The 12916-nt window shown below is 44.9% G+C and overlaps 1 protein-coding gene across 4 annotated transcripts in view; it reads left to right on the top strand.

Moving 5' to 3' along the window:
- The window catches only part of TTC7A (tetratricopeptide repeat domain 7A), a 180431-nt gene that overhangs the window by 113648 nt on the left and 53867 nt on the right, over nucleotides 1-12916 (top strand). For all 4 annotated transcript variants that reach the window (XM_064158360.1, XM_064158358.1, XM_064158359.1 and 1 more), the window contains one exon: nucleotides 3874-3971. In XM_064158360.1, the coding sequence (XP_064014430.1) occupies nucleotides 3874-3971 (98 nt within the window). The remainder of the gene's footprint in view (nucleotides 1-3873; nucleotides 3972-12916) is intronic.

The following is a 12916-nucleotide window of genomic DNA, read 5'->3' as shown; positions in this document are numbered from 1 at the left end:
TTCATTAGTTTTCCAGATACATAAGCTGTTTTGCTAAAAGGGTAATAAACAGTACTGTTTAAGAAGAAGAAGCATAAGAAATATTTCTAACTGTGATTAGAAATAAGTATTTTAATAGCCATTATTAAAAACAAACAAAAAACCCACAAGAAACTAATTTCAAGATATTGGAACTGAAGAAACAGTTTGAACCAAGAGTTAATCATCTGAATATCTAAGCATCTATGTTCATGTTCAGATGTCTAGAATCAAGGGTAAATTATTTTTCTCCCCAGTACTAAGCTTCTATCAGCTGCTGTTCACAGTCTGCTGTAGTTGGCACTGCCCAGGAATGTGTGAGGGTGACACAGTCCTGAACTGAGTAAGCTGAAGAAAGGCACATAGCCAAGATTCTATCATAAGCCATGGTTACATGCCAGTTGCATAGCTTGGTGCTAACTGGGCAAGGGAAGGAGTGAAGCGTGTAGCTTCTTTCTCCATTCCATTATCCTAGCAAATCTGCATTTAAACAGGTAAACGGATAGATTCCCTGTTTGTTTCTTCCCTGTCACTTGCTTCCCCTCTGGAAGGTAGAGTTTTAGAAAGTGTGAAGTTACCAGTTTGTGTTTTCTTCCTTTCCACTCCCTTTGGATGTTGTTCTAGTAATTTTATCAGCATACAACTGTCATGGGAACGTTATCCCAAGGTCACACTTACCTCTCACCTGTAATGTCCATAAATGTTGTTTCTGATGGGAAGGACAGCATGCTTGGTGTCAACAGTCATGACAGCAGGCTGATGAAGCTTGCATGGTTCCTCAGTTTCTGTATGCATTTTCATAAGCTTTATAAACACCAGAAGTATATGTACAGAGTGATGCATGTCTATATACAAGTCGTCCTTGAGGGATTATTAGCAATGAGCTAATGAGCAGTAGACCAAACACAAAAATCAAGATGTTTACATAGCAGCAGAGAAATAGTCTCTAATGGGCTCAAATAATTGATTTCCTTAGGCCTTAGTTGTTTTCAGCTAAGGATTCAGTCATGTACCTCTGATATGAATAATCTTTATGTTCATAAGTAGTTCTCATGAAGCCCAATCTATGCTAACTGAACAGCTGTGGCTACAATTTGGTCCTGCAAGGAGAGGCTGCAAGCCTGAGACTAAAGTACACTGGAAAACAGATAAATCAATAGTTCAGCCATTTGGATTGTATTTGGATGCCAAGCTGTGCTTTAGCTGTTATTCTTTAAAGTCCAAGATGGGATAGCTTGAGAGGCTTTTGATAAGCTTTAACAGTAGAAGCCTAAACAAAACACATTGCTTTCCTTTTAGGAGCTGTAATGTGTATTTCACTGCTATTCCCAGTGGGACTTTCTGGCTTTCTCAAAAAATAAGTCATAAAACATTTTCTATTGCCAAGTACTACTTGAAAGGTAACAAGATTGGGCTTGCAGTTTCAGACTGGATTCAGTAAGCCAGGAAGTCCCTTGTATTAAGCAGATTGCAGCAGTATCAGCTAACAAATATGTAAAATATTCCAAGTTGGGCTTGCAAAGGAACTTAGGGGAATTCTTATCAGTGAGACTTGGACGCAGATACTTTTTGGGACCTGTTAGAAAAGAGAAGCCTGTATTTACATAATGCTGAGAGCTGTTACACCCAGTATTCTTTACTAGCTCAAACAGCAGCTAAGCACCTACACAGTAAAATTGCATTTTAGTTGCATTTGATTGCATTTGTCTGACTTGAGTTTCCCAGCTTTGCAGTTTCTCTGTTAGACTAGAGTTTCTCTGTTTCTCTGTTAGACTGAGGAGTCTTTTGTGACCCAGTATTTCATATGCCATGCTCAAAGTTCTCTCTTGTTTTTGCTTTTAGAAACTACTGCCTTTGCAGTTTTTCACAATCAGGTGTTTCCTTCAACAATTTCTTTCATCATTTAACCACTGTCACAACTACCTTTTAACAGCACGGGCAGTGGAGTTGCAGTGTGTCCCACTGTCAGCTGTATGTTGAAGGAAAATAATCTGGCTACTGCCTCTTCTGTGGCACATGGAAAAGCTTTTTTGCCCTAAGGCCTTGTACTGTGGCTTTGAAGGAGCAGTTAATTTTCAGCCCTTCTCCAGGATATTTAATAAAGCCATTGGGAGTGGCTGTTTTGCACCATGCACAGTCCACATGCTTTTCAGGCTGGGATTTCACTCTCATCCCTGTTCAAAGACCTTGCTGTTGACATTTTGGTAACTGAAGCCACCTCATTAAGCCTCCTCTGAAAGCTACTCTGCTCTGGTCTGTTTCCACTGTGACTATACCGATCTCCTCACCCATTCTTTGCATGGCAGTGTAGTGTACAAGCCATGAGCCTGAACGTGGCTGCTGCACCAAAGCAGTGCTCACCTCATGGGAATGATACTTTAAAGTGCAGCTGCCATGTTCCTGCATAGGCAATTCACCCATAAAGACAGAAACACACAATTCCACTAGCAGCCCCCAGCCAGGACACTTGAGTTAATCCTGGCTAGGCCAAGCTGAGGCACAGGAAAGAGAATGTAATTTTACCTTGTGTCTGTCACCACATTATAGTCTCAAATGAAGCATCAGTCTGGAAACCAGTATGGAAGACAGGCAGGCCCAGTCAAGGCTAGATGGAGATTTCTACAGTCAAAACGTCCAAGAATTCAGGGTCTCTTAATAAAACCAGTAATGTTTGATCTCAAAGATCAAATAAAAGGTTACTCAGCTATTGTAAATATAGTTATCACTAAAATGAGCAACAGTAAGTGGCTTTCAGTCATATATTGTTAGCTGAGAAAGACAAAATCTTTGGTATTGGTTTCTTCAGTAACAGAATAGTAATGTTTGAAACCAGGCAGCAATCTAAGCTAACTCGTCTACTAGATTAATGTCAATTCAAGGGAATCCTGTGCAATCCCTACCAAATGGCTGACCAAACTGGAAGATGAGACATCCGCAGTGATCATGACTCTGTGACAGTTTGTTTCCTGGGAGGAATATTGTCCAAGGGCTGAGCTGCAGGCTTGGAAGTGTGCCAGAAAAAGTAGCCAGGGCAGTCACTTTTTCTTTTGATGTTTTGTCCCTTAATGGATGATGAGAGAAGATATCATCACCATCTGATCTTGGGGAGATGGCAGTCTATGTGGTGACAGGAAGGCTCAGGAGTTCTATGTTAAGTGATTTTTTTTCATTAGGCACATGAAGAGCTCTCCTGTGAGGACAGACATGTAGTAGAAGAGCAGAAGAGATTGTCCTCCTTTCATAAAGTGGTGCTATGTGGTAGCTTTTATCTTCTTCTGTTTGAACAGAAGAGGGGTGGAAGAAGAGAAAACGATCCCCTCAAAATGAAGAAATTATCACCTGGGTGGAAGATGGTAACTGATTTGTTTCAGACGAATCATCACAGCAGACCTGTGAACAAATCCTTCTGCAAGGGACACAGTTCTTCCAGCGTATGTGGCTGCTGGTTGGCCTTCTCTGGTCTGGCTTCTAGCTGCCAACATGTCCCTTGTCCAGGGATTTGCAAAGACTCCCAACAACCAAATAAACATGTCCTGGAGCCCTTGCTGGGCATTATGTCTCTGAGCTTCCTGTCTGTTAGCAGGGTGCAATGTTACAACACGTTCAAGAAGCTGATTGCATGCAACTGGAAAGCACAAGTTTTCAGTTCCAGCGGCAGCTAGATAAGACTTTTGCCTACTTTGAGGGGAACGCTGTCTATTAGCAGGGTGTGATGTTACAACACACTCAAGAAGCTGATTGCATGCTTGAGTTTTCAGTTCCCGTGGCAGTTAGATGAGACTTTTGCCTGCTTTGAGGGGAACATCATCTCTCTGCTGAGAAGTGGACAAATAACACAGTTTTATTTCTTTACAGTGGCTCTGAGAAAGGAAGTAGTGTGACTGAAACACCAGTGATCAAAAAGCATAATGGACTGCATCTTATGCTCCCGGATGCTCATGATACTGAATGCGGTGAGGAAATGAGATTTGTGCTTTCCCATCCTAAAAGCCTGCTTTTCCAAGAGAGAAATGTTTGATTTTCGTGAGTGAGCATGGTGGGCAGCACATCTGTGCCTGGGTGCATTACTGGGCAGGTGCTCAGGAGGTTCAGCCATCTCTGCTATAGAAGATTTCACTGGTTTGTCTGTACCTTGGCTTCTCCATGCATAAAGCAATGAGACAACTTCCTGCTTTCTTTTTCAGAGCTCTCCAAGGCAAGTGTGAAAGGTATTAGGTAGGAGTTCACTATACTTCTATAAGAGCTGTGTCATTCAGTGCTCCTTTTTAACTCTTGGTCCATTCCCTCCATAGTTCCATCATTTTCACGTGGCCTAATCAAGACAGCGTTTGTCGCTTTAGAAAGCTGAGTGAAAGTCTCAGTTCCTTTGTATATAAAACTTGTGATGCTTTAATATGTGGGAAGTACATGTTCACAGTAACAGATAGAGCAGGTGTGAGTAACAGTGACATCAAAGCTAATCTTGGTGGGAAGGGGAAGGGACTTTGAGAGAATGTTTCTGACTTGTGGTTTTAGCGCAAGTCTCGTGATATCTGCTGCTTCCTTTAAAACCCTCACTGAAAATCAGGTGTTATGTGAAAAACTTGCCTTTTAACTTTGAGGCTTGCATCAGGAACAGTGTGGCCAGTAGGACAAGGGAGGTTATTCTGCCCCTGGACTCAGCACTGGTCAGGCCACACCTTGAGTGCTGTGTCCAGTTCTGGGCCCCTCAGTTCAAGAGAGATGTTGAGGTGCTGGAAGGTGTCCAGAGAAGAGCAACGAAGCTGGTGAGGGGCCTGGAATACAAACCCTATGAGGAGAGGCTGGGGGAGCTGGGGGTGTGCAGCCTGCAGACGAGGAGGCTTGGGGGGACCTCATTGCTGTCTACAGCTACTTGAAGGGAGGTTGTAGCCAGGTGGGGGGTGGCCTCTTCTCTCAGGCAAGCAGCAAGAGAACAAGGGGACACAGTCTCAAGTTGTGCCAGGGGGAAGTCTAGGCTGGATGTTAAGAGGAAGTTGTTGGCAGAGAGAGTGATTGGCATTGGAATGGGCTGCCCAGGGAGGTGGTGGAGTCACCGTCCCTGGAGATGTTCAAGCAAAGCCTGGATGAGGCACTTAGTGCCATGGTCTAGTTGAGTGGCTAGGGCTGGGTGCTAGGTTGGCCTGGCTGATCTTGGAGGTCTCTTCCAACCTGGTTGATTCTATGATTCTATGAAAGTTAAAGAACTTGCCTTTTAACTTTCTACTCTTGTGGACATGTAAGAAACACTTTCAAAGAAACCAAACCCCAGATTCAGAAGCTGGACAAGAAGAAAAGAAAAATGCAATTTTAAAAAACCTTATATTTAAGCCTCATGCTTTGGAGCCAGAGAATTAGGATTTGTCTGAGTCTTAATCTTGAGCACATAGAATTAGTAAGACTAAAGTCATATGTTAAGCATATATGGCTGAGATGGAGAAATGCTTATGTGCTAAGTCCATGACATGTAGTAAATTATGTATTTGACCCCCACTGACAGGACAAAGGGCAGTGAGTGGAAGCTGCAGCATAGAAGGTTTCATTTGAATATGAGGACAATTTTTTTCCCTGTGAAGGTGACAGACACTGGAACAGGCTGCCCTGGGGGGTTGTGGAGTCTCCCTCTCTGGAGATGCTCAAAACTCACCTGGATAAATTCCTGTGTGATCTGGTCTAGGTGATCCTGCTCTGGCAGGGGGGCTGGACTGGATGAGCTTTTGAGGTCCCTTCCAGCCCCTGACATTCTCTGATTCTGTGATCTTTACTCACCAATGGTTGAAAGGCATTGCAAGGTTAGGTCTTGAGCATACCAACATTCAAACATCAAAGCATTGTTCGGAATGTATGCTCCTTTGTTTGTAGCATTAAACCCTTAGGCTTGGACATTCTGTGAACACATTCATGGATTTTTAAATCTGTTTATTCAACTTCCCTTTTATTAGGTGTCTCAGTTCTAGTGTAAATTTCTCAGAGACTCAAATATAGCTGACAGAACTGTGCTAGTTTGAAGCTAGCTGGAATGTTTTGGTGAGAAGGATTAAATCACAGGCTGTGAAAGAGAAACAGGGTGATGTCTACTTCACTCATAGGCTTGCTGAGATGTATAAGAACAAGAATCCAAAGATAGATAAGGCACTTCTGCTGAAGAGCTCGGAAATGCATTTTTTTCTCTTTAGCCTCTCTGCCATCTCTCTGATTAATCCACTTTGCTTCCTAACCCCCTGGCCAAACCTCCATTCTTCCTAGGGACTGGGGTAAGGTTGAGAGGGGTGGGAGAAGGTGGAAGGGCAGTTGGGAGCCCCTCCTGGGGGATCAGGTTTCTGGGAGGGCTGTTGTGTTTCTGTATTCCCTTTTCCCTTGTCTATTTCTGTCTATAACTGTATCTACTGTAAATATCTGCTTGTATATTGTGCTAGCTGTAAATATAAGCTTCATTCAATTTCCAGAGCCAGCTGAGTCTAGTCTGGGTGATTTCCAAAGTCTGGGGGGAAGGCAGGTAGCACCCAAACCATCACACAGAACCAATACAATTATAGGATGCCATCCCCTCTCCCCCCTTTCTGGAAGAAAGGAATTAGATGAGAGAGAAAAAGGTAAACCACACCCAAATGGTCTTACTTTGATTTGGAAGTGAAAAAAAACCAAAACAAAACACTTTAAATAGAAGGAATGTAAGGTAGGGGAGTTGCAAAGAGGTATAGGGAAGGGAAAACAACAACCAGGATACAACATATATATATGGGTGGAGCACTGCTGGATAAGGAACTGGCTGGATGGTCACACAACCAGATTGATGGTAATGGATGGAGGTAGATTGTTTCAGGATTTTGTCCACCACGTGGAAGGATGACCATGTGGTAAGACAGAATCAGCTGCAACAAGGTGGTGGCAACAGGCAGGCAGGTGAGAGAGAGAGAAAGAGGAAGATCCTCTTTTTTGTAGGGGGATAGACAATGGGAGTGGGCTAAACACTACACCTGGAGTAAGGTTCAGACCCATCCCTGGGAAAGAATCAGGAGGACCTGGGGGCAAGTTCAAGACCACTCCCCCAGGAGGGTTAACCCTTTACATTAGGCTTTGCTGAGTCTCTGTATTTTGCATAGGTCCTTTTTCTCATTATTGATAGGGCACGTGTATAATCTATGGCTTAATTAAAGAGAACAGGCCAAAGTCAGCACAGATGGCTGAAGGGGATGTACTAAATGGATATGTGCTGTTTGGCATATTAAAAACTATCTGGAAAAGGCAGTAGGTATTTCATGAAAGTATCCTAATGATACAAAATCATTTTGGATAGTCATCACTTGAAGATGATTGTGAGGATTTGTGAGATACATCCTATCATCTTTGATGCTGGGCTGTAACATAGACTTTCTGTTTCAGTGAATATATGAAAATACTTTGGAAAACACTGCTGTCAGAATCCATCAGCACTAGGCATTACTAGGAAAACAGTGTAAACCCTCAAACATTATTTGCCATAGTAATCTTGTTATCCATCCAATTCCCATCATGCTACACAATATGGTTTCTATTTAGTGCCCCTCTCAAAAAGCACCCAGGTTGGATACCTGTTCCAGCCTGCTCTTAGCCAAGTTCTAGCAGCCAGCATGCAGTAGAGCAGCTGCAGTTCAGCAGAAAGTGCTCTATGCAGAAAGAGCAAATGAATGTAAAGTACACACTTTAAACCAGCTTTCCATACGTGTAAAATGAATTGCACTGAACACAGTCCAGTTCCAGCCTCAGTGTATATTCCTCCTCTACTTTGAAAATCTAGGTTTCCATGCTAACACAGTTGCACCCACAGCAGACACTAAGGATAGGGGCTCCTACTGAAATTACACCATCCTCCTAAGCCCAGGATTGGCACTGGCTGGTTTCAGCAAGCATCTGTGGCTTGCTGCTCTGCAAGCTGTAGGTGCTGCCACTCTCCATCTGCAGAATGCAAGCAGCTGCGTCTCTAGTCCCAGCTGACAGCCTTTTTGAACACGGTAGGAGGTGAGATTGGAGAGGAAAGGTCTAATGCCTCTCGCCCTTGTACCTTCCCAGTGCTGTGGCTGTGACTGGCTGTTTTGAAGGAGGAAGGATGCTGGTTTTGCATCATTCTGGAGCAGTCTCTGGTTTCCATTGTGAAGTCCCTCGGGAGTGTGCAGCAGTATTGCTGTAATGCACAGGAGCTCTGTGAACTCGGAGCTCATCACTGAAGGGGGGTGGTGCTTACAGTGGTCAGGTTTGACACTGGCCTCTCCCTTAGTTAGACCACAGTGGGATTATTTGCTGTGCCAGAATTTTAGATTTGCTGCCAGGAAGATTGATTCCTTTATTTTCTTAATCTTCTCACTGAAGCAATGTTCCTAACTAAACTCACTGATACTAGTCAGCTGCCTTGCTGATATAGTCTTATCTTATAATGCTCTTGTCTGTAGTGATTTAGGCTAGGGAATACTGTATTTCTTATAAGCCTAGTGAATCTACTGAGGTACATTTCTGTTTTGCTGGCAGATTATTCATAGATGCAAAATACTGAAGTTGGTCCTTCTTGGTCTTATAACAACCCTAGAATGGCACTTAAAAATACTTAGGTATGTATTGTATGGCTTATATGCAGAGTTCATCACACCAAAAGAAAACATTGTTATTTTCATGATTTCTTTCCAAAGTGTGTGGAGGGGTTTATTGTAAATGGTAAAGTTTATATCCAGTCTGCACTATAATAACAAATTCATACAATATCTTCTTATGCCAACATTTGCAAGTATTTTGAGGCATGCCATTAACGTTCTGTGAGACAGGGTTTGTATTTGGTTTTGTTTTTTTAGCATACATGTAGGTAGGAAGAGATACTTTATTATGAGACATTCAGAAACTTTCTTTTAAATATTGCTTGTCTTTCTTGCTCCTCCCACCTCCCTGAAGTCAGAGAGATGCTACTGTGGTACATGCCTTCCTCCTGCCTTGGGAGACAGTGTGTGTTAGAGGTGTGCTCCTTTCTGGATTCAGTAGCCCTCAGCCCACCCCAGGGTCACTGCGTTTGCTTGTCTGAGGTTCAGAGCTGTTGCTGAGTCCCTTTCAGTCTCTGATGGTTTGGGTGTTCCCTGCTCCCCCACACTTTAGAAATCACCCAGACTAGACTCAGCTGGCTCTGGACATATGAATGAAGCTTATATTTACAGCTAGCACAATATACAAGCAGATATTTACAGTATATACAGTTATAGACAGGAATAGACAAGGTAAAAGGGAATACAGAAACACAACAGCCCTCCCAGAAACCTGAGTCCCCAGGAGGGGCTCTCTACCACCCCTTCACCTTCCCCCTACCCCTCTCAATCTTACCCCAGTCCCAAGGAAGAGTGGAGGTTCAGCCAGGGGGATTAGGAAGCAAAGTGGATTAGAAAAGAAACAGAGGATGAGGTTTCAAGAGAGAGATATAGCTCCAAGCTCGCCAGCAATAGAAGTGAGAGATGTTGTCTATGCTTTGATTTTTGTTTTTATACATTCCAGCAAGCCTATGAGTGAAGTAGACATCACCCTTGTTTTCCTTTCACAGCCTGTAATCTAGTTCTTCTCACCAAAACATTTTAGCTAGCCTTAAACTAGCACAGCCTTGAAGGACCAGGCCAGCAAAGACCTCTTAGAGAGTCTTGTAGGGGTGTTCCTGTGAGTAGTCCAGCAGAAGTAGGTAAGAGCAGCAGTAACAAACGTGCAGGTATGGGCTAGAATGGAGTAAGCCTCTTCATCAGATGCATGTGTGTCCAGAAGAAAGTGTATCTGTAGCTGAGGCCAGGCAGGGATGGTAAGAAATTGAATGGTCTCTGCCTACTGTGGTTTGCTTTCTTGGGAACGCTGAAATGGAGAAGAAAATAAACATCAGAAGGACTGGAATGCCAAAGACTGTTAAATGCAGAGTCTCCACTGTAACTTGAGTTCACATTTTACGACTGTGCAGGTTGAAGCCCACAGCACTGGGCAAGATCAGTCTCAAATCACAGACTTTTCTCTCTTGGCAATTGCCCAGCTAATGAAAAGAAGAGGAGTAGCAGCTAGTTCATGCTCCTTCAGGTGCAACTAGTTCATAGCGATATTGCTATGAAGCCTGTTTTGAGGAAAGATGCTTTAGTAGATCCTGAGTGGCAGTTCTGTCTCCCAGCAGTGCGTGGATCTCTCCAGAATGCACAAAGGTGCCTTAGTGATCTGGCTTTTTGTTATGAAGTCACAGCAACAGCAGACAAGGGAAGGGCAACTGACATCATCTGCCTGGACCTGAGTTAGACATCTGACTCTGTCCCACATGGCATCCTGGTCACCACACTGGAAAAACACAGACTTGATGGGTGGAGCACTGCTGGATAAGGAACTGGCTGGATGGTCACACACAGAGAGTGGTGATCAAGGGCACAATGTTCACCTGGAGACCAGTGCCAAGTGGCATCCCTCAGGGGTCAGTGCTGGGACCAGGCTGTTTAACATCTTTGTCAGCGACATGGACAGAGCAATCGAGTGCAGCCTCTGCAGGTTTGCAGATGGCACCAAGCTGTATGGCACAGTTCACTTGCTAGAGGGCAGGGCTCCATCCAGAGGGACCTGGACAGGCTGGAGGGGTGAACCCAGGCCAACCTCATGAAATTCAACAAGGCCAAGTGTAAGGTCCTGCACCTGGGTCAGTGCATTCCCAAGCACAAATCCAGGCTGGGTGGGGAATGGCTGAGAGCAGCCCTGAGGAAAAGGACCTGGGGGTCTGGATTGATGAAAGCTCAACATGAGCCAGCAGTGTGTGCACACAGCCCAGACAGCAACTGTGTGCTGGGCTGCAGCAAGAGCAGTGTGGCCAGCAGGGCAAGGGAGGGGATTTTCCTCCTTTGCTGTCATCAGACCCCATCTGGAGTACTGTGTGCAGTTCTGGAGCTCCCAGCACAAGAAGGACATGGAACTGTTGGAGCAAGTCCAGAGGAGGCCATGAAGATGCTCAGAGGGCTGGAGCAGCTCTGCTACATGGACAGGCTACAACAGTTGGGGCTCTTAAGCCTGTAGAAGAGAAGGCTTCAAGGAGACCTTATAGTGGCCTTTCAGTATCTGAAGGGGACCTACAGGAAGGCTGGGGACTATTTACAAGGTCTTGTAATGACAGGATGAGGAGTAATTGGTTTAAACTGGCAGAGGAGAGATTCAAACTAGATGTTAGGAAAGGGTTCTTTCCAGGGAGGGTGGTGAGACACTGGCACAGGTTGCCCAGGGAGGTTGTCGCTGCTTCCTCCCTGGAGGTGTTCAAGCCCAGGCTGGGTGAGGCCTTGAGCAACCTGTTCTAGTGGGAGGTGTCCCTGCCTATGGCAGGGAGTTGGAACTGGATGATCTTTGAGGTCTCTTCCAGCCTAAACCATTCTATGATTCTATGACTGACTTGCAAGGAGAAGAGGATTGCCCTGAGCTCTCTGAGGATGTGAATAGAACACCAACCCATCTGCCCATCTAGGGCAATCAGACCAGCATTACATGTGGGTGCTTGCAAGAAACAACAGCTCCAGAAAGCCTCTCTGAAAGAGGGTGGTCTTGGCCAAGGAATGTAATACCAAAGGTGGCTTTCAAAGCACACATGATCAGGAGTCCTAATATAAGAATCTGGTTGGGCTGACTGCAACGTACCCAAAGCCCATGTAATATTTCCCACCTTTGCCAGACAGGAGTTCTGTATTAACTTCAGGTTTACTAGCTGCCCGTGGGGCCATTCTCTTGTTGCTTCTGCACTGCAAAGAAGCTGTGTTTTGGATGGCTGAGGGTGAATGCTAGTTGTTATGCCTGTGTTAAACAACCTTTGTCAGACTTGAATTTGGCTTTGGTGAAAACCTTGGATGGAGGTAGGGATGAGAGGAGAGGAGCGTGAGTGGGCAGGGCAGGGGGAGGAATCCCATACAGTGAAAGAGGCTGAAGATGGATCTGTTCAGCTGTTAAATAGAATAAATTCTCCATGGAAAGCAGGATGGCTCTTACCGTGCCATTAGAGCTGTAATTGCTGCATTAGTGCACTGTCACCTCCTGGAACGTTATCTCAGGAATGTCTTTGAGAATATGTAGGACTTTAAGGAATGCATCTAGGAAGAGCACATTTGCATTTTCCAGGGGAGCCGTGGGAGGCACCCGTGCTGCAGGGCTGTTTTGAAGTTCTCCTGCTTAAAATGAATGACATTAGTTAGAGGTGAGATAATGTGGCAGATATTTCCCACAACAGTTTTAGCCTTTGGGTACACTCACAGCCTCTCCCTAGCCAAGCTGCCCCGCAGGGCAGGCAGCACTGCCTTGGGTTAGGTAAAAGCTGTGAGCCATATCCTGTCCCATGCTGCATAAGTGTCTTGGCAAAAGACTGCAGGGTGGAAATAGGTTTTCTCTCAACCTGGCAGAAGGATAGGTCCCAGCTCAGCATTCAGAGGAGCACCAGTCAGGGCACCATGTAGTTCTGCCTGCTGGTTCCCTGGCCCCATGGGAGTGATGGTTTGGTCTTGAGCAGAAGTGGCTTGGCAACCCTTTCTTCAGCACACAACAGCTGGAAAAAGCAGTACCTTCTCGGACTGACCACTTAATGTGTGTATCCTGTGACAGGTTTTTTTCCCTTCAGCCCCTTCCCTTGCCAAGAGCCATCCCAATTCCCCTGAGCACCTCTTCCTAGACTTACCACAGCCACCCTGAGGAAGCAGCAAAGAGAAAGTGACATTTTAACTCCAAAACCTTGTGGTCTACAAGGTCAGCCTGTAAGGGTCAATTGAAGAATAATGCTAACCAGTGCAAGAGCTTCACAGTATCACAGTATCACCAAGGTTGGAAGAGATCTCATAGATTGTCAAGTCCAACCCTTCACCACAGAGCTCAAGGCTAGAGCATGGCACCAAGTGCCACGTCCAATCCTGCCTTG

Source organism: Pogoniulus pusillus, chromosome 18 (genome assembly GCF_015220805.1).
Source record: "Pogoniulus pusillus isolate bPogPus1 chromosome 18, bPogPus1.pri, whole genome shotgun sequence".
Classification (NCBI taxonomy): Eukaryota; Metazoa; Chordata; class Aves; order Piciformes; family Lybiidae; genus Pogoniulus; species Pogoniulus pusillus.
The sequence above is the reverse complement of the archived record's forward strand: the minus strand, read 5'-3'. Positions and strand labels throughout refer to the sequence as shown.